This window comes from Dendrobates tinctorius, unplaced genomic scaffold (assembly GCF_039654945.1).
Source record: "Dendrobates tinctorius isolate UK_male_01 unplaced genomic scaffold, ASM3965494v1 ptg000180l, whole genome shotgun sequence".
Taxonomy (NCBI): domain Eukaryota; kingdom Metazoa; phylum Chordata; class Amphibia; order Anura; family Dendrobatidae; genus Dendrobates; species Dendrobates tinctorius.
The window spans coordinates 1,917,991-1,938,740 of NW_027361847.1; the positions used below are offsets into that span (position 1 = coordinate 1,917,991).

General features: G+C 49.5%; 1 protein-coding gene across 1 annotated transcript in view; it reads left to right on the plus strand.

Annotated features, from left to right (window-relative positions):
- Positions 1 to 20,750, plus strand: part of LOC141054881 (uncharacterized) — a 165,265-nt gene that overhangs the window by 46,470 nt on the left and 98,045 nt on the right. Inside the window, 1 exon segment of the mRNA XM_073551765.1 lies at positions 20,613 to 20,741. Coding sequence (XP_073407866.1) covers positions 20,613 to 20,741 — 129 coding nt within the window.

The window sequence follows — 20,750 nt, forward strand, 5'->3', positions numbered from 1 at the left end:
TTTAGCGCTCCTATAGGCCGCTTTACTGCAGCTTTTCACATATTTTCCTCTCCTTGAGGACTAGCGGCAGGAGCAGCTTGGAGGGCAACCACTTGCGGGAGGGCCTGCGGCTTTTTGGGCGACGCTGAGAAGCTCCAGGACCGTATCGCACCTACAGCTGTGGCCGGCTACAGGATATGTCCGGAGGCCAGTGAGAGACGGACCGAACAGGAGAGCGGAGGTTGCTGACAGCCACGTGCAGTGCCCTCCTGGGGTGAGAGGACACGCTCCCCACCCACTAACGTTCACGCCGTGGTTGTGCAAGGGTAGCACAACCCTCTAAGGTGAGCACCGTGTTCATTTAGTTAGGGAAATCAATTTTAATACAGGTACACTCATTGCGCCTCTCTTTTTATTTTTTCCTTGTTACATAAGTTGGTTACGTAATACATCATCTATCTTCTTTCTCTTTAAATAACGAGTGCTCTTAGCGCCTGGATGCTGGATGAAAAGTGATGGCAACTTGTCTCTTCAGAATACACCATAGGTGTTTGGTGGGGTTCAGATCAGAAAACACTTGGCCACTGAATCACTTTCACGATGCTCTTTAAAAGTGCAACATTGGCCTTACATGTATGTTTTGAACCATTGCCATGATGGAAAAGTGCAGGTCTACCAAGAGCACGGAGTGATGGCAGCATCTTCTCTTTCACTATAAAGCAGAACATCTGTGAATTCATGATACCATCAATAACATGTAGACCCTGACAACATCAGCGCTCATGTAGCCTGTCACAAACCGCCGCTGACACAGGTACGTCACGGATGGAGGGATGCGATGCACTGCCGACCCACGGCTATCACAGGCACAGTGGGGGCTTATCTTAGCTATCCCACCGCTGGCACCATGTGACAAAAACAGCAAGCTAGTCTTGCCCCAACAATTTATCGCAGGGGAGTTATTTTGGATGTCCCACCACTGCTAATAATCTTCCATAAACTGCGGGGAGCTATGTAAATCCCACTTTCTCAGTTCCACTTTGGAACTCGCAGCTCTCCGCCGCCCCCTTATCCTCAGGTCAGTAAGGGAACTACACCTAGGATATTTCGTCGCTGGACGGGCTGCGTGTTGTGCACGGGCGATTAGACAGTGAGGGAATTATCACTGCTTTGGCCGCTTATAACCCGTCACTGCCAGCTAGCCCAACCAAGACACACCATGCCGCCACCAGCTCCAGATTTCTCTGCTTAAATTATAAACTTAATAGAGGGGTTCGAAGCCAACCCAATCAGTAGCGTAATTATCTTGAGGCTCATAAGTTCGTTTCTTAGAGCATGAAGGCAGGCTGATAAATTTTATGATTTATTCCACAAAGGGGGGCAGTGATTACAAAGATAAAATGATTTTACAAACGTGAGACATTAGATATGTACATTGCAAATATAAAATAAAAGGGCATTAACATAGATCAACAGTTACAGTTGCTTAATGGTCTTAAGGCAAGCCAGGGGAGGGGCACCCAGCCATACATCTCCACTCATCTGGGGGTCCTGTCAGCACGGACTCTGCAGCTTAACTGACTGGTTTGTTCAAGGGAATGCCTTATGGCCTCTGCTGTGTGACATCCCAGAAGGGGCAGTCTGGAGAGGTTCTGCCTCCTACTCTTGAAGTTATAATTTAACTACAAAACTTATAATGACTAGCTGAGAGTACCGTGTATAAACACGTGCATGGTATCATTTTTTTCAGTTTATCAAAGAAAATAATTAAAACCCAAACATGCAGTAGTTCCGTTACACCATTTGGGAGTAATCAATATCTCAGTTTGTGGGGGTGCTAGAACCGTGAAAATTAGGGATCAGAATGTCGGTTTCATGCCCTACGCAGGGATGTGGGTTTTATATCTCTGTCGCATATGGTTCCTGCGATATGATTTTTAATATTTCCCATAGCTGGAATAGCCTCATGACTTCAAACAAAAGAAATCCTTTCACTTAGCTAATCAACATTCCTTAGCTTCACAGGAATTGGCCAGTGTCCTATTACCAGCAGGTAGAGGAGACACATACACACAGCTGCTAAGGAGGGGGGGGGGATCACATCTGCAGCTGTGACAGGCTACAATATCATCAGTAGAGTAGCAATGGGAGATTCTAGAATGTTCTGCAAAATCATATCTTACTTAAACATTACACCTCCCCCTTTTAGAGTGTGCTACAGAGGCATAACCTGACGGTAATCTGCCATGCGCACCTCAGCGGGTTTGCCCCCGGCAGGACAACCCATCGGCATTACCATGCTCGCTGCCCTTTTTGTGTTGTACGGTAAAGTTGTTGTCATGGTTAGGACATGGTTAATGTCCTGTTCTCACAGGGTTAACTTTTGCCGGCCTCTCTTTGGACCTGGGAGGGGTATTTATACTCACTCCAGACTAGCATTCTCTGCTATACTGTTATTCTGGCTGTGTGTCTGACCGATCCCCCTGGTGTGCGTGTACTGCATTGCTTGTTTGATTCCCGTGTATGACCCGGCCTGTCCCCTCACTCTGAACTTCGTCTCACGTTTTAGGCACTATTGTCTTCTCTGGTTCTGACCTCCTGGCTTGGCTATTGTAACTCCGCTACCGTTTGCCCCTATTGTACCATCTATTGCCCGTTCTGGTTTTCTGATCTATTGCTACGTCCTGACTATCCGCTCTGTCTAAACCCTTTGGTACTGTCCTGCTATCTCGTGCATTGACCCCGGCTTGATCTGGTTTCCGCCCCTGTCTATGCCCCTTGGCAACTTGTCCCGTAGTTACCTTTCTAGGAGTTTCCCTGCAGCTCCTAGCTCTGTGGAGCTTAGGCCACGCCCCCAGCAGTCACGTGCTTCAGGTCCTGATAGTTTGAAGCACGCATTGTCACCGCTGCTGCCCACCCCACAGGTATCTTTGAGCACGTTTTTTGTACTCAGGACATGCGCACTGGCTCAGTGAGTGAGTGTAGTGCGCTGTTCCTGACAGTTGTACTGTTGAAGGGCAAGGCTCCAGCGGAGCAATCTTCCCTTGGTTCTGGACACTGTGCAGCCAGCTCAGAGTGTTGTGGTTGGTTACCACCGTGAAGTTGCGCCCGTACAGGTAGGGCTGCAAACATTGCAGTACCCACACCATGGCCAGGCACTCCTCGATGATGGAGTATGCTGTGATGTACCATGTCTGCAAGATATGTTTTCTGTTGCAATGTGCTAACAAATCCTCCATCCTAGGACATTGTAAACTCTCAGTAGTAGGAATTCCTTCCCCCCCAGGTTTTATCAACCCTGCCACTTCCTCTGGAAGAGCAGGAATGTTAATTAGCTAGACCATCTTCCTCACACCATTTGCCTTCTCTCCTCTTCAGAGCGGGAAAAACTTCTTTGTTTGAAACGAATAAAACTATGAGAGACTATACCATAAGAACCAAATACCCTAGAGATATGAAAATCATATTTTTGTAACCTGAGCGGTCCCAGCTTCGAGACCGCGTATGTTTCGAAGTTCTACCCTGTCCAGAACATGAGATAGGATTTGCGCCCAAATGGACGGTCATATCGCATAGATGTTTGATGTTTTCCTGATGGGCTCATTACGCTGGGAAACATGATACCACTGATGAGTCCATACCAGCTTCTCCCATAAAGTTATAGCTAATCTAAGTTTTGTAGCCAAAACATAACTTGGATAAGAGAGGTGGGATCAACCCAGAATGCACCTCTCTGTGATGTCACATAGGAAAGTCTATAAGGCATTTCCTGGGCAAACCAGCTCAGAACAGCTCAAGTCGTCGTGCTAGAAGGACCCCAATGAGCGGAGAAGTGCAGCTCCGCCTCCACCCACCTTAGCCGCATGGTCTGCCTAAGGAACAATATGGAACTGTGAGTGTAATCTCTTTGTTTTCTCCACTTTTATTTTATACCTGTACTGTACATATTTTATGTCTCAATTTTATAGCAACTTTTATCTGTAATCACTGTCCTCTTTCGGAAAATAAATGAAATTATTTAGATCTGTCTCCATGCTCTAAGAATCGAACTATACGCCTTTGATAGATAATCGCTACTAATTCAAGGGGTTTGCCACGGACCCTCTTAATTTAACACTGTGAATTAAGTAACCGTGACTGGTGGCAGCGCGTTGTGTACGGCTATTACGGCTTGCTGGCAGTCTAGAAGGGTCTTATATTGCTGAGTAAGGGGCTTCAGCCACAGCATTGATAATTCCCTTACTGCAGAAGCCTAATTGCCGGTTCACAACAGGCAGCCCGTCCGGCGACTAATTATCCTAGGTGCAGTTCCCTGACTGACCTGAGGGTAAGGGGGGCGCCGGAGAGCTGCGAGTTCCAAAGTGGAACTGAGAAAGTGGGATATACATAAATCCCCGCAGTACTTGGAAGATTGATAGCAGTGGTGGGGCATCCAAATTAAACTCCCCCTGCGGCAAATTGTAGAGCGAGATTAGCTTGCTGGATATTTTTGGTCACATGGTGCCAGTGTTGGGATAACTAAGATAAGCCCCACTGCGCCTGTGATAGCCGTGTGCCGGCATTGTGTCACGCCCCTCCGTCCGCTGATACACCCGTGTCAGTGGTGGGACTGTGACATAGTGGTGACACAGGGTCCGCTGTCCGTCGCGTTTTGGTGGCAGCGGGACTCCCGTTAGTGTCGCCCGTAAGTGGACGAACGGCGGTGGGCTGTTCGTCACATATTGGTGGCAGCGCGGTGGGATAATCCTAGAGCATTAGTGATTTGGTTTGAGCAATCATTCCTCTCACTAAAAACCTGCACGGTTCCTGCGGGAATCCTGCATCATAGGTTTTGGAGAACAGACTCAGTGGTTACTAGTCCTGAGACATTAGTGTGTACTTGCAAGTATCCCCCTCCCGTTTCTTCGTTTTTCTTTTTCTATCTTTTATTTGGCAACCATGGCGGCAAAAGGAGAACCTTGGTACACCCGGCAGACAAAGGAAGTTCTTGCTGCGTTATGCACGTACCAAGGCCTTGACGCCACGAATAAAAACAGAGCTCAAATGATCGCGGCTCTAGTGCAGCTGGACAACGACCAGAATCCAGCGAGCGCAGAAGTTGGCCCAAGTTGCAATGGGGCTGCAGCAGAGGCTCCACTCCTGAGCGCTGGCCCCACATTCAACCAGAACGGGGTGGACCCCTATCTGCAAATGGCCTTGGACGAACTCCCCGCCGAAGACAGTGATGGGCGGGTGAGGCTGATCCAGCAAGCTCGAGAGAGAGCAGAGCAGCGAGCCGAGCGCCAGGCGGAGAGAGCTGAGCGCCAAGCTGAGGCTGAGAGAGCCGAGCGCCAGGCGCAGAGGGCCCATGAACTGGAGGTACTCCAGCGGGGTGGGAATGCCCTCACAGCCCGAAGCCGTGAGCCCAGCAGCGTCCAGACTCCTAAACCCCGGCCAGAGCATTTTCCCGTGATGGAAAAGGACGGGGACTTGGACACATTTCTGCGAGCCTTTGAGAAAGCCTGCAGACAGTACCAGCTGCCTAGAGACCAATGGGCAAGGTACTTGACCCCAGGGCTAAAAGGCAAAGCCCTGGAGGCATTTGCTTCTCTTCCGCCAGAAGCCGATGATGACTATGACGCCATAAAGCAGGCGCTGATCGCCAAATACCGGCTGACACCTGAGGTATACCGAAAGAAGTTCCGACACCTCCAACGTGGCCCACACGATAGCTACAGTGATGTGGTGCAAGGACTCAGGACCCACTTTGACCAGTGGATCCATGGACTGTCCGTTGAAACCTTTGAGCAGCTACGGGACCTGATGATCAAAGACCAGTTCCTGCATCTCTGCCCAGCTGAGGTCCGACAGTTCATCCTGGACCGCGAACCAACGAACGCGGACAAAGCGGCGCAGATCGCCGACAACCACGAGGCCAACCGGAAGCCCGAGACGCGGAGGCCAGTCGCCACCAGCTGGAAAGGGGGTAAGCCAGCAACCAACCCCAATGCCCCAGCTAGCCGTCCCTCCGGAGGCCCTGTCCCTGTTGCCAACAACAGGCCGGCTACTGACAGTCGCCTGTGTCACCACTGCCAGCGGCCTGGTCACTTCTTTTACACCTGTCCGAACAGGCCGAAGAACCCCCCAGCCAAGGCCCCCGGGCCCAATGCCTCTGTTCTTTTGGTGGGAGGTGTGGTTGGGAGGGCTGACGACAACGTTCAACCTGTTCAGGTGGGGGCCCGTCTTGCTACAGGCCTCAAGGACACCGGGGCTGAACGAACCCTCATCCGTCCTGGACTGGCGGCCCCTGAAGAGTTTGTTGAGGGGAAAACCCTGACTGTCACCGGGATTGGAGGCACCCGTTGTCCCTTGCCAGTGGCACGAGTTTTTCTTGACTGGGGTGCCGGGAGCGGGTTGAGGGAGGTGGGAGTGTCTGAAAATTTGCCCACTGATGTTTTATTGGGGACTGACTTGGGGAGGATGGTTGCATACTATGTCCCTGACACCCTTCCCCAAACTGATAATAAGGGTAACGTTAACCCTGATGATGTTGATGATGGGAAACTGAATGTGTTACCTGCTAATGCCTTGATGAGTAATGATGCAACTAACAACCATTCTTTACCCAGGTACGATGCTGATGCTGATGTGAATGTACCAAAGCAAACTGATAACCATTCTTCTCCTAGGAAGGATGATGATGATGTTGATGTATCTGTGCCGACTGAACCCGTTAACCCTTTCTTTGAAGCGGTAGATGTGTCCACAGGTACCGAAGTGCTCAGCCCCGTCACTCTGCGGAGTGAGACGGCTGAGGAACCCCTGGCAGGAGTAAGCAACGGTGCTCAAGGAAATGGGGAGGTGCATGGGGACCATGAGGAAGGTAATGCCATGCAGCTGACCAGTGCCACCGAGGAAGGTAACTGGCCCATAAGTAGCACTGCTCCTGAAGTGTTGGGGGTGGATGGGGAGGTAGAGCCCAGGGCAGCACCAGCTGGTGGGTCTGCAGAAATCCCCAGGGAGACAGCATACATAGCAGCTGTCACACGCAGTCAGAGTGCCCAGATCGCAGGTAACGCACTGTCTTCTGGACCCTCTGCTGCTACAGGAGAGACTGAACCAGAGGTGAACCCAGAGCCGGTTCCAGAGGGTCCCAGTAAAGAGGGGACCCTGACGTCACTTCTGGCAGCCTCCAGCATGGAGTTCCAGGCTGCTCTGCACTCAGATGCCAGCCTGGAGAAATTGAGAGGTCTCGCCGAGACGCCCACCTCCAAGTCTGATAAGGAGAGGGTGTTCTGGGAACGAGGAAGGTTGTACCGGGAGACAGTACCCGGAGATCCTAAAAAGGAGTGGTTGAGGGAAAGACAGCTGGTCGTCCCCTATCAGTTCAGAACTGAGTTGTTGCGGATTGCCCATGAGATTCCACTCGCTGGACACTTGGGGATCAGCAAAACAAAGGCACGGCTGTCTCAACACTTCTATTGGCCCAAGATGGGGACAGATGTAACACACTACTGCCGCTCCTGTGCCACCTGTCAAAAAGTGGGTAAGGCGGGGCCTGCTCTTAAGGCTCCCCTTATTCCTTTGCCGGTGATAGAGGAGCCTTTCCAGAGAATCGCGGTGGACATTGTAGGACCGCTGTCCGTCCCCAGCAGCTCCGGAAAGCGATACATTCTCACCGTGGTAGACTACGCTACCCGGTACCCAGAGGCAGTAGCTCTGTCTTCAACCAGGGCAGATAAGGTGGCTGACGCACTGGTGACCATCTTTTCGAGAGTAGGATTTCCCAGGGAGATGCTTACCGATCAAGGGCCCCAATTCATGTCTCGCCTAATGGAGGCTCTCTGTGAGAAAATGCAGGTGACGCAGCTGGTATCGAGTCCGTATCACCCACAGACTAACGGTTTGTGTGAACGTTTCAACGGTACCCTCAAACAGATGCTCCGCATACTGGTTGAGACCCAAGGGCGCGACTGGGAGCGGTACCTCCCACACCTGCTGTTCGCTTACAGAGAAGTTCCGCAGGCTTCGACCGGGTTCTCCCCCTTCGAGCTCCTGTATGGCAGGCGAGTCCGGGGACCCCTTGGGTTGATAAGAGAATCCTGGGAAGATGAGCCAAACCCCACAGAAGTGTCCATCGTGGATTATGTCATGCGCTTCCGTGACAAGATGCAGACCTTGACGCAGTTGGTGCATGACAACATGACGCAGGCTCAGGCTGACCAGAAGCGCTGGTACGACCAGAACGCCCGGGAGCGGACCTACCAGGTGGGTCAAAAGGTGTGGGTGTTGGTCCCGGTACCAACGGATAAGCTTCAGGCAGCCTGGGAAGGCCCGTACGTCGTCCACCAACAGCTCAACCCGGTCACCTACGTGGTCACGCTTGACCATGCTCGGGGTAGGCGCAAGGCCTTTCACGTCAACATGCTGAAGGCGCACTACGAACGTGAAGCTTGCATCCTACCGGTCTGCAATCTGCCAGAGGATGGGGAGGAAGATTCCCTCCTGGACATGCTGGCCCAGGCCAAGGCCAATGGGTCCATTGAGGACATGGAGATAAGTGGTTCGCTCACCGTGTCCCAGCGGTTGCAGTTGATGGCCACCCTGGAACTCTTCCGGCCCGTGTTCACCAACCGTCCTGGGAGGACGGAGTTAGCGGTTCATGAGGTGGACACCGGGAATCATGCCCCATTACGGCGAACACCTTATCGGATCTCTGAAACGGTGCAACAAGTCATGCGCCAAGAGGTCGATGAGATGTTAAGGCTGGGAGTGATTCGACGGTCAAAAGGTGCGTGGGCTTCACCTGTAGTCCTCGTGCCTAAAAAGGATCGAACCACCCGGTTCTGCGTGGACTACAGGGGGCTCAACGCCATCACAACCTCTGATGCCCACCCGATGCCGCGCATCGAGGATCTGCTCGAGCGGTTGAGAAACGCCAACTACATATCCATCATGGATTTGAGTCGGGGATACTGGCAGATTCCCCTGAGCCCTGAGGCGCAGGAGAAATCCGCCTTTATCACCCCCTTTGGACTGTACGAGTCCACGGTCATGCCCTTCGGCATGAAGAATGCCCCTGCCACTTTCCAGCGGATGGTCAACCACCTGCTTCGGGGACTGGAGGAGTACGCAGTGGCGTACTTAGACGATATTGCCGTCTTCAGTTCCACCTGGGAGGAACACCTTCAGCACCTCCAGGAGGTGCTCAAGCGTCTTCACCAGGCAGGCCTGACCATCAAGCCGGGGAAGTGCCAGATAGGCATGCGCGAGGTCCACTACCTGGGGCACCGGGTAGGCGGGGGTTCCATGAGTCCGGAGCCAGAAAAAGTGGACGCAATCGTGTCCTGGCCCACCCCCAGGACCAAGAAACAGGTGAAGTCCTTCTTGGGCACTGCAGGGTACTATAGGCGGTTCGTACAGGACTATAGCGCCCTTGCCAAACCCTTGACTGACCTCACCAAGCAGAGGCTACCCCAAACAGTCAACTGGACAGATGACTGTGAGGCGGCTTTCCAAGCTTTGAAAGCAGCCCTGTGCAACTCTCCAGTGTTGAGAGCAGTCGACAGCAGTCGCCCGTTTCTGGTACAGACCGACGCCAGCGAGTTTGGCCTCGGTGCTGTGCTTAGCCAGGTCGACTCGGGGGACCAAGAGCACCCCGTGTTGTACCTGAGCCGGAAACTTTTGCCGAGGGAAGTGGCATACTCGACCATCGAGAAGGAGTGTCTGGCCATGGTGTGGGCACTGCAGCGTTTGCAGCCCTACCTGTATGGGCGCGCCTTCACGGTGGTAACCGACCACAACCCACTGAGCTGGTTGCACACCGTGTCGGGAACCAATGGAAGATTGCTCCGCTGGAGCCTTGCCCTTCAACAGTACGATTTTACTGTAAAACACAGGAAGGGCAGTGAAAACGGCAATGCCGATGGGTTGTCCCGCCGGGGCGAACCCGCTGAGGTGCGCATGGCCGATTACCGAGAGGTAATGCCTCCTTAGCGCCCTCTTAAGGGGGGAGGTGTGATGTACCATGTCTGCAAGATATGTTTTCTGTTGCAATGTGCTAACAAATCCTCCATCCTAGGACATTGTAAACTCTCAGTAGTAGGAATTCCTTCCCCCCAGGTTTTATCAACCCTGCCACTTCCTCTGGAAGAGCAGGAATGTTAATTAGCTAGACCATCTTCCTCACACCATTTGCCTTCTCTCCTCTTCAGAGCGGGAAAAACTTCTTTGTTTGAAACGAATAAAACTATGAGAGACTATACCATAAGAACCAAATACCCTAGAGATATGAAAATCATATTTTTGTAACCTGAGCGGTCCCAGCTTCGAGACCGCGTATGTTTCGAAGTTCTACCCTGTCCAGAACATGAGATAGGATTTGCGCCCAAATGGACGGTCATATCGCATAGATGTTTGATGTTTTCTTGATGGGCTCATTACGCTGGGAAACATGATACCACTGATGAGTCCATACCAGCTTCTCCCCTAAAGTTATAGCTAATCTAAGTTTTGTAGCCAAAACATAACTTGGATAAGAGAGGTGGGATCAACCCAGAATGCACCTCTCTGTGATGTCACATAGGAAAGTCTATAAGGCATTTCCTGGGCAAACCAGCTCAGAACAGCTCAAGTCGTCGTGCTAGAAGGACCCCAATGAGCGGAGAAGTGCAGCTCCGCCTCCACCCACCTTAGCCGCATGGTCTGCCTAAGGAACAATATGGAACTGTGAGTGTAATCTCTTTGTTTTCTCCACTTTTATTTTATACCTGTACTGTACATATTTTATGTCTCAATTTTATAGCAACTTTTATCTGTAATCACTGTCCTCTTTCGGAAAATAAATGAAATTATTTAGATCTGTCTCCATGCTCTAAGAATCGAACTATACGCCTTTGATAGATAATCGCTACTAATTCAAGGGGTTTGCCACGGACCCTCTTAATTTAACACTGTGAATTAAGTAACCGTGACTGGTGGCAGCGCGTTGTGTACGGCTATTACGGCTTGCTGGCAGTCTAGAAGGGTCTTATATTGCTGAGTAAGGGGCTTCAGCCACAGCATTGATAATTCCCTTACTGCAGAAGCCTAATTGCCGGTTCACAACAGGCAGCCCGTCCGGCGACTAATTATCCTAGGTGCAGTTCCCTGACTGACCTGAGGGTAAGGGGGGCGCCGGAGAGCTGCGAGTTCCAAAGTGGAACTGAGAAAGTGGGATATACATAAATCCCCGCAGTACTTGGAAGATTGATAGCAGTGGTGGGGCATCCAAATTAAACTCCCCCTGCGGCAAATTGTAGAGCGAGATTAGCTTGCTGGATATTTTTGGTCACATGGTGCCAGTGTTGGGATAACTAAGATAAGCCCCACTGCGCCTGTGATAGCCGTGTGCCGGCATTGTGTCACGCCCCTCCGTCCGCTGATACACCCGTGTCAGTGGTGGGACTGTGACATAGTGGTGACACAGGGTCCGCTGTCCGTCGCGTTTTGGTGGCAGCGGGACTCCCGTTAGTGTCGCCCGTAAGTGGACGAACGGCGGTGGGCTGTTCGTCACAGGGACCCTCTGGAACCGGCTCTGGGTTCACCTCTGGTTCAGTCTCTCCTGTAGCAGCAGAGGGTCCAGAAGACAGTGCGTTACCTGCGATCTGGGCACTCTGACTGCGTGTGACAGCTGCTATGTATGCTGTCTCCCTGGGGATTTCTACAGACCCACCAGCCGGTGCTGGCTTGGGCTCTACCTCCCCATCCACCCCCAACACTTCAGGAGCAGGGCTACTTATGGGCCAGTTACCTTCCTCGGTGGCACTGGTCAGCTGCATGGCATTACCTTCCTCATGGTCCCCATGCACCTCCCCATTCTCTTGAGCACCGTTGCTCACGCCTGTCAGGGGTTCCTCAGCCGTCTCACTCCGCAGAGTGACGGGGCTGAGCACTTCGGTACCTGTGCACACATCTACCGCTTCAAAGAAAGGGTTAACGGGTTCAGTCGGCACAGATACATCAACATCATCATCATCCTTCCTAGGGGAAGAATGGTTATCAGTTTGCTTTGGCACATTCACATCAGCATCATCATCATACCTGGGGAAAGAATGGTTGTTAGTTGCATCATTACTCATCAAGGCATTAGCAGGTAACACATTCAGTTTCCCGTCATCATCATCATCATCATCATCAGGGTTAACGTTACCCTTATTATCATTTTGGGGAAGGGGGTCAGGGACGTAGTATGCAACCATCCTCCCCAAGTCAGTCCCCAATAAAACATCAGTGGGCAAATTTTCAGACACTCCCACCTCCCTCAACCCGCTCCCGGCACCCCAATCGAGATAAACCCGGGCCACTGGCAAGGGACAACGGGTGCCTCCAATCCCGGTGACAGTCAGGGTTTTCCCCTCAACAAACTCTTCAGGGGCCGCCAGTCCAGGACGGATGATGGTTCGTTCAGCCCCGGTGTCCTTGAGGCCTGTAGCAAGACGGGCCCCCACCTGAACAGGTTGAACGTTGTCGTCAGCCCTCCCAACCACACCTCCCACCAAAAGAACAGAGGCATTGGGCCCGGGGGCCTTGGCTGGGGGGTTCTTCGGCCTGTTCGGACAGGTGTAAAAGAAGTGACCAGGCCGCTGGCAGTGGTGACACAGGCGACTGTCAGTAGCCGGCCTGTTGTTGGCAACAGGGACAGGGCCTCCGGAGGGACGGCTAGCTGGGGCATTGGGGTTGGTTGCTGGCTTACCCCCTTTCCAGCTGGTGGCGACTGGCCTCCGCGTCTCGGGCTTCCGGTTGGCCTCATAGTTGTCGGCGATCTGCGCCGCTTTGTCCGCGTTCGTTGGTTCGCGGTTGAGGATGAACTGTCGGACCTCAGCTGGGCAGAGATGCAGGAACTGGTCTTTGATCATCAGGTCCCGTAGCTGCTCAAAGGTTTCAACGGACAGTCCATGGATCCACTGGTCAAAGTGGGTCCTGAGTCCTTGCACCACATCACTGTAGCTATCGTGTGGGCCACGTTGGAGGTGCCGGAACTTCTTTCGGTATACCTCAGGTGTCAGCCGGTATTTGGCGATCAGCGCCTGCTTTATGGCGTCATAGTCGTCATCGGCTTCTGGCGGAAGAGAAGCAAATGCCTCCAGGGCTTTGCCTTTTAGCCCTGGGGTCAAGTACCTTGCCCATTGATCTCTAGGCAGCTGGTACTGTCTGCAGGCTTTCTCAAAGGCTCGCAGAAACGTGTCCAAGTCCCCGTCCTTTTCCATCACGGGAAAATGCTCTGGCCGGGGTTTAGGAGTCTGGATGCTGCTGGGCTCACTGGTTCGGGCTGTGGGGGCATTCCACCCCTGCTGGAGCATCTCCAGCTCATGGGCCCTCTGAGCTTCTGCATGGCGCTCACGTTCGGCTTGGGCCTCCTGCCGATATTGCTGGATCAGCCTCACCCGCCCATCCCTGTCTTCGGCGGGGAGTTCGTCCAAGGCCATTTGCAGATAGGGGTCCACCCCGTTCTGGTTGAATGTGGGGCCAGCGCTCAGGAGTGGAGCCTCTGCTGCAGCCCCATTGCCACTTGGGCCAACTTCTGCGCTCGCTGGATTCTGGTCGTTGTCCAGCTGCACTAGAGCCGCGATCATTTGAGCTGTTTTTGTTCGTGGCGTCAAGGCCTTGGTACGTGCATAACGCAGCAAGAACTTCCTTTGTCTGCCGGTTGTACCAAGGTTCTCCTTTTGCCGCCATGGTTGCCAAATAAAAGATAGAAAAAGAAAAACGAAGAAACGGGAGGGGGATACTTGCAAGTACACACTAATGTCTCAGGACTAGTAACCACTGAGTCTGTTCTCCAAAACCTATGATGCAGGATTCCCGCAGGAACCGTGCAGGTTTTTAGTGAGAGGAATGATTGCTCAAACCAAATCACTAATGCGCTAGGATTATCCCACCGCTCTGCCACCAATATGTGACGAACAGCCCTCGGCCGTTCGTCCACTTACGGAGGCGACTAATGGGGGTCCCGCTGCCACCAAAACGCGACGGACAGCGGACCCTGTGTCACCACTATGTCACAGTCCCACCACTGACACGGGTGTATCAGCGGACGGAGGGACGAGACACAATGCCGGCACACGGCTATCACAGGCACCGTTGGGGCTTATCTTAGTTATCCCACCACTGGCACCATGTGACCAAAAATATCCAGCAAGCTACTCTCGCTCTACAATTTGCCGCAGGGGGAGTTTAATTTGGATGCCCCACCACTGCTATCAATCTTCCAAGTACTGCGGGGATTTATGTATATCCCACTTTCTCAGTTCCACTTTGGAACTCGCAGCTCTCCGGCGCCCCCTTACCCTCAGGTCAGTCAGGGAACTGCACCTAGGATAATTAGTCGCCGGACGGGCTGCCTGTTGTGAACCGGCAATTAGGCTTCTGCAGTAAGGGAATTATCAGCTGTGGCCGCAGCCCCTCATTCAGCTATATAAGACCCTTCTAGACTGCCAGCAAGCCGCAATAGCCGTGCACAACGTGCTGCCACCAGTCACGGTTACTTAATTCACAGTGTTAAATTAAGAGGGTCCGTGGCAAACCCCTTGAATTAGTAGCGATTATCTATCAAAGGCGTATAGTTCGAGTCTTAGAGCATAGAGACAGATCTAAATAATTATTTCATTTATTTTCCGAAAGAGGACAGTGATTACAGATAAAAGTTGCTATAAAATTGAGACATAAAATATGTACAGTACAGGTATAAAATAAAAGTGGAGAAAACAAAGAGAGTACACTCACAGTTCCATATTGTTCCTTAGGCAGACCATGCGGCTAAGGTGGGTGGAGGCGGAGCTGCACTTCTCCGCTCATCTGGGTCTTTCTAGCACGACGACTTGAGCTGTTCTGCCCTGGTTTTGTCTAGGAAATGCTTTATAGACTTGCTATGTGACATCACGGAGAGATGCATGCTGGGTTAATCCCACCTCTCCCTTTTGGATTTAGAATTACACTAGAAAACTTATACTAATCATAACTCCGTGGGGGCAGCCCGCACAGACACATATAGGGCATCATTGGTTGTGATTTGTTGAGTACAATAATTCAAGACCAAATATGCAGTAGTTCTGATACACCGTTTAGCTGGAACACATATCTCAGGTTCTGAAAGGATTACGCTTCGCCAGAACCACGGCAGCGACGCTGTGACCGCCCGGATTACAAAAATGTGATTTTCATATCTCTAGGGTATTTGGTTCTTATGGTATAGTCTCTCATAGTTTTATTCGTTTCAAACAAAGAAGTTTTTCCCGCTCTGAAGAGGAGAGAAGGAAACAAATGGTTGTAACAGCAGGGGGGTCTCCTATTACTAGTGCGAACACAGGCTGTAGAGGAGGGGGGGTGGCACTGCTCTGTGTGTGTGTGAAGGGAGGAGGAATGAAGCTGCAGAGCTAGCAGCCTGGATTGTCATATCTGCCGGATCTTTCTGGAAAGTTACAACAGAAAACATCATATTTTGTGGACAAAACCCCATACCTCACAGACATTGTACATCACAGGGATGAAGAGCGCGCCATCTATAATGTGTATATTATGTAGAATTACTATACAGGGATGAAGAGCGCGCCATCTATAATGTGTATATTATGTAGAATTACTATACAGGGATGACGAGCGCGCCATCTATAATGTGTGTATTATGTAGAATTACTATACAGGGATGAAGAGCGCACCATCTATAATGTGTATATTATGTAGAATTACTATACAGGGATGAAGAGCGCGCTATCTATAATGTGTATATTATGTGGAATTACTATACAGGGATGAAGAGCGCGCCATCTATAATGTGTATATTATGTAGGATTACTATACAGGAATGAAGAGCGCGCCATCTATAATGTGTATATTATGTAGAATTACTATACAGGGATGAAGAGCGCGCCATCTATAATGTGTATATTATGTAGGATTACTATACAGGAATGAAGAGCGCGCCATCTATAATGTGTATATTATGTAGAATTACTATACAGGGATGAAGAGCGAGCCATCTATAATGTGTATATTATGTAGAATTACTATTCAGGGATGAAGAGCGCACCATCTATAATGTGTATATTATGTAGAATTACTATACAGGGATGAAGAGCGCGCTATCTATAATGTGTGTATTATGTAGAATTACTATACAGGGATGAAGAGCGCACCATCTATAATGTGTATATTATGTAGAATTACTATACAGGGATGAAGAGCGCGCTATCTATAATGTGTATATTATGTGGAATTACTATACAGGGATGAAGAGAGCGCCATCTATAATGTGTATATTATGTAGGATTACTATACAGGAATGAAGAGCGCGCCATCTATAATGTGTATATTATGTAGAATTACTATACAGGGATGAAGAGCGAGCCATCTATAATGTGTATATTATGTAGAATTACTATTCAGGGATGAAGAGCGCGCCGTCTATAATGTGTATATCATGTAGAATTACTATACAGGGATGAAGAGCACGCCATCTATAATGTGTATATTATGTAGAATTACTATACAGGGATGAAGAGCGCGCCATCAATAATATGTATATTATGTAGAATTACTATACAGGGATGAAGAGCGCGCCATCTATAATGTGTATATTATGTAGAATTACTATTCAGGGATGAAGAGCGCGCCATCTATAATGTGTATATTATGTAGAATTACTATACAGGGATGAAGAGCGCGCCATCTATAATGTGTATATTATGTAGAATTACTATACAGGAATGAAGAGCGCGCCATCTATAATGTGTATATTATGTAGAATTACTATACAGGAATGAAGAGCGTGCCGTCTATAATGTGTATATCATGTAGAATTACTATACAGGGATGAAGAGCACGCCATCTATAATGTGTATATTATGTAGAATTACTATACAGGGATGAAGAGAGCGCCATCTATAATGTGTGTATTATGTAGAATTACTATACAGGGATGAAGAGCGCGCCATCAATAATATGTATATTATGTAGAATTACTATACAGGGATGAAGAGCGCGCCATCTATAATGTGTATATTATGTAGAATTACTATACAGGGATGAAGAGCGCGCCATCTATAATGTGTATATTATGTAGAATTACTATACAGGGATGAAGAGAGCGCCATCTATAATGTGTGTATTATGTAGAATTACTATACAGGGATGAAGAGCGCGCCATCAATAATATGTATATTATGTAGAATTACTATACAGGGATGAAGAGCGCGCCATCTATAATGTGTATATTATGTAGAATTACTATACAGGGATGAAGAGAGCGCCATCTATAATGTGTATATTATGTAGAATTACTATACAGGGATGAAGAGCGCGCCATCAATAATATGTATATTATGCAGAATTACTATACAGGGATGAAGAGCGCGCCATCTATAATGTGTATATTATGTAGAATTACTATACAGGGATGAAGAGCGCGCCATCTATAATGTGTATATTATGTAGTATTACTATACAGGAATGAAGAGCGTGCCATCTATAATGTGTATATTATGTAGAATTACTATACAGGAATGAAGAGCGTGCCATCTATAATGTGTATATTATGTAGAATTACTATACAGGGATGAAGAGCGCGCCATCTATAATGTGTATATTATGTAGAATTACTATACAGGAATGAAGAGCGTGCCATCTATAATGTGTATATTATGTAGAATTACTGTACAGGGATGAAGAGCGTGCCATCTATAATGTGTATATTATGTAGAATTACTATACAGGAATGAAGAGCGTGCCATCTATAATGTGTATATTATGTAGAATTACTATACAGGGATGAAGAGCGTGCCATCTATAATGTGTATATTATGTAGAATTACTATACAGGGATGAAGAGCGCGCCATCTATAATGTGTATATTATGTAGAATTACTATACAGGAATGAAGAGCGTGCCATCTATAATGTGTATATTATATAGAATTACTATACAGGAATGAAGAGCGCGTCATCTATAATGTGTATATTATGTAGAATTACTATACAGGGATGAAGAGCGCGCCATCTATAATGTGTATATTATGTAGTATTACTATACAGGAATGAAGAGCGCGCCATCTAAAATGTGTATATTATTTAGAGTTACTATACAGTAATTGTAATCCTAAAGTATATATGATTTTGCTGGAACCTTCTAGAATCTCCCATTGCTACTCGACTGATGAGAAAATCTGCCTGTCACAGCTATCTGCCGGCTTGCAGCTCTGTGAAACCTGAAACTTCAGTGAAGAATCTTCTCTCCGCCTTCTTTTCCCCCCTCCCTGCACAGCCAGAAAAAGGATTTCTTTTGTTCTCTAGACATGTGCTTGGACCAGTATGAGTAATATTAAAAGAAGCTCTATGGCAAGAACCATACACCACAGAGATATAATAATCATATCCCTGCGTAGGACACGAGACCGATGTTCTGATCCCTAATTTTCACGGTTCTCGCACTCCCAGAAATGGAGATATGGATTATTCCCAAATGGAGAGTCCTAATTACTGCATGGTTGGTTTTGTTTTATTGTTTTCAACGAACTACAACAAATGATACCATCTGCGTGTTTATACGAGCTTTCCTCGTCGTGATATAGTTAGTATAAGTTTTTAGTTAAATTGCAACTTAGAGAAAAGGGGGCTGAACTTCCCCATCCAGCTCCTTCGGTAATGTCACACAGCAGAGGCCATAAGGCATGCCAAGGTACATACCAGGCAATTGTGCTGGAGATTCCATGCTGAAAGGATCACCAGATGTCTGGAGATGAATGGTTGATGCCCCTCCCCCCAGCCACATGAGTTGCCTAGAGAGCATTGAGCAAATGTAGGTGTTAATCTCTGTTTTTAATCCTTGTTATTTTATATTTGCAAGGTACATATTTAATGTCTCAACTTTGTAATAACTTTTTATCTATGTAATCACTGCCCGACTTTGGGGAATAAATCGTAAAGTTATCAGTCTGTCAACATGCTCTAAGAAACGAACTTTAGCACCTTTAATATAATCGCTACTAGTTTGGGGGTTTGCTACAGACCCTCTTAATTAACTCATTGATTAAGTGAATCGTAGCTGGTGGCAGCGAAGTGTGATTTGGACCCCTGGTACTGCTGGCTGTGATGGAAAGGGACTTTATAAGCTAATTGGGTGGCTGTGGCCAGAGCGTTTATAATTCCGTCACTGCAGCGTGCCGGGTGGCCAGACCTCATTGAAGCAGCTGGCCGGTGACCAATTATCCTAGGTGTAGTTCCCTGACTGAACTGAGGGTAAGGCGGGGCGCCGGAGAGCTGCGAGTTCCAAAGTGGAACTGAGAAAGTGGGATATCCATAAATCCCCGCAGTTCTTGGAAGGTGGTTAGCAGTGGTGGGGCATCCAAAATAACCCCCCTGCGATAAATTGTTAGGGCAAGACTAGCTTGCTGTATTTTTGTCATATGATGCCAGTGGTGGGATAACTAAGATAAGCCCCCACTGTGCCTCTGATAGCCGTGTGCCGGCAGTGCGTCGCATTCCCCTGTCCGTCACATACTGGTGTCAGCGGTGGGATCGTGACATATTGGTGGCAGAGCGGTGGGATAATCATAGAGCATTAGTGATCTGGTTTGAGCAATCATCCCTCTCACTAAAAACCTGCACGGTTCCAGCGGGAATCCTGCGTCATAGGTTTTGGAGAACAGACTCTGTGGTTACTAGTCCTGAGACAATTTTGTGTACTTGCGAGTATCCCCTTCCTTCTTTGTTTTTCTTTCTTATCTTTTATTTGGCAACCAAGGCGGCAAAAGGAGAACGCGGCTACACACAGCAGACAAAGGAAGTTCTTGCTGGGTTATGCACGTACCAAGGCCTTGACGCCGCAAACAAAAACAGAGCCCAACTGATCGCGGCTCTGGTGCAGCTGGACAACACTCAGAGCCCAGCGGGCGCGGAAGCCGGCCCCAGCCAAGGTGGCGCTGCAGCTGAAGTCCAACCACCGTACGCCGGCCCCACATGCAACCAGGTCAGGCTGGACCCCTGCCTGCAAGCGGCCCTGCCGAAGACCGTGATGGACGTCTGAAGCTGATCAAGCAAGCTCAGGAGAGAGCAGAGCAGCGAGCCGAGCGGGAGGCGGAGAGAGCCGAGTGGGAGGCGGAGAGAGCTGAGTGCCAAGCACAAGCCCAGAGAGCCCATGAACTTGAGATGCTCCGGCAAGGGGAACATCCTCCATAGCCCGCAGCAGTGAGCCCAGCAGCGCCCAGAGTCCTAAACCCCGGCCAGAGCATTTTCCCGTGATGGAAAAGGACGGGGACTTGGACACGTTTCTGCGAGCATTTGAGAAAGCCTGCAGACAGTACCAGCTACCTAGTGAACAATGGGCCAGGTACTTGACCCCAGGGCTTAAAGGCAAAGCTCTGGAGGCGTTTGCTTCTCTTCCGCCAGAAGAAGACAACAACTATGACTCCATAAAGCAGGCTCTGATTGCCAAATACTGGCTGACACCCGAGGTATACCGAAAGAAGTTCTGGAACCTCCAACGTGGCCCACACGATAGCTATAGCGATGTGGCGCAAGGACACAGGACCCACTTTGACCAGTGGATTCGTGGACTGTCAGTTAACACCTTTGAGCTGCTATGGGACCTGATGATCAAAGACCAGTTCCTGCATCTCTGCCCAGCTGAGGATCGACAGTTCGTCCTGGAACGCGAAGCAACGAACGCGGACAAAGCGGAGCAGATCGCCGACATCTATAATGCCAACCGGAAGCCAGAGACGTGGAGGCCAGTCACTACCAGCTGGAGAGGGGGTAAGCCTG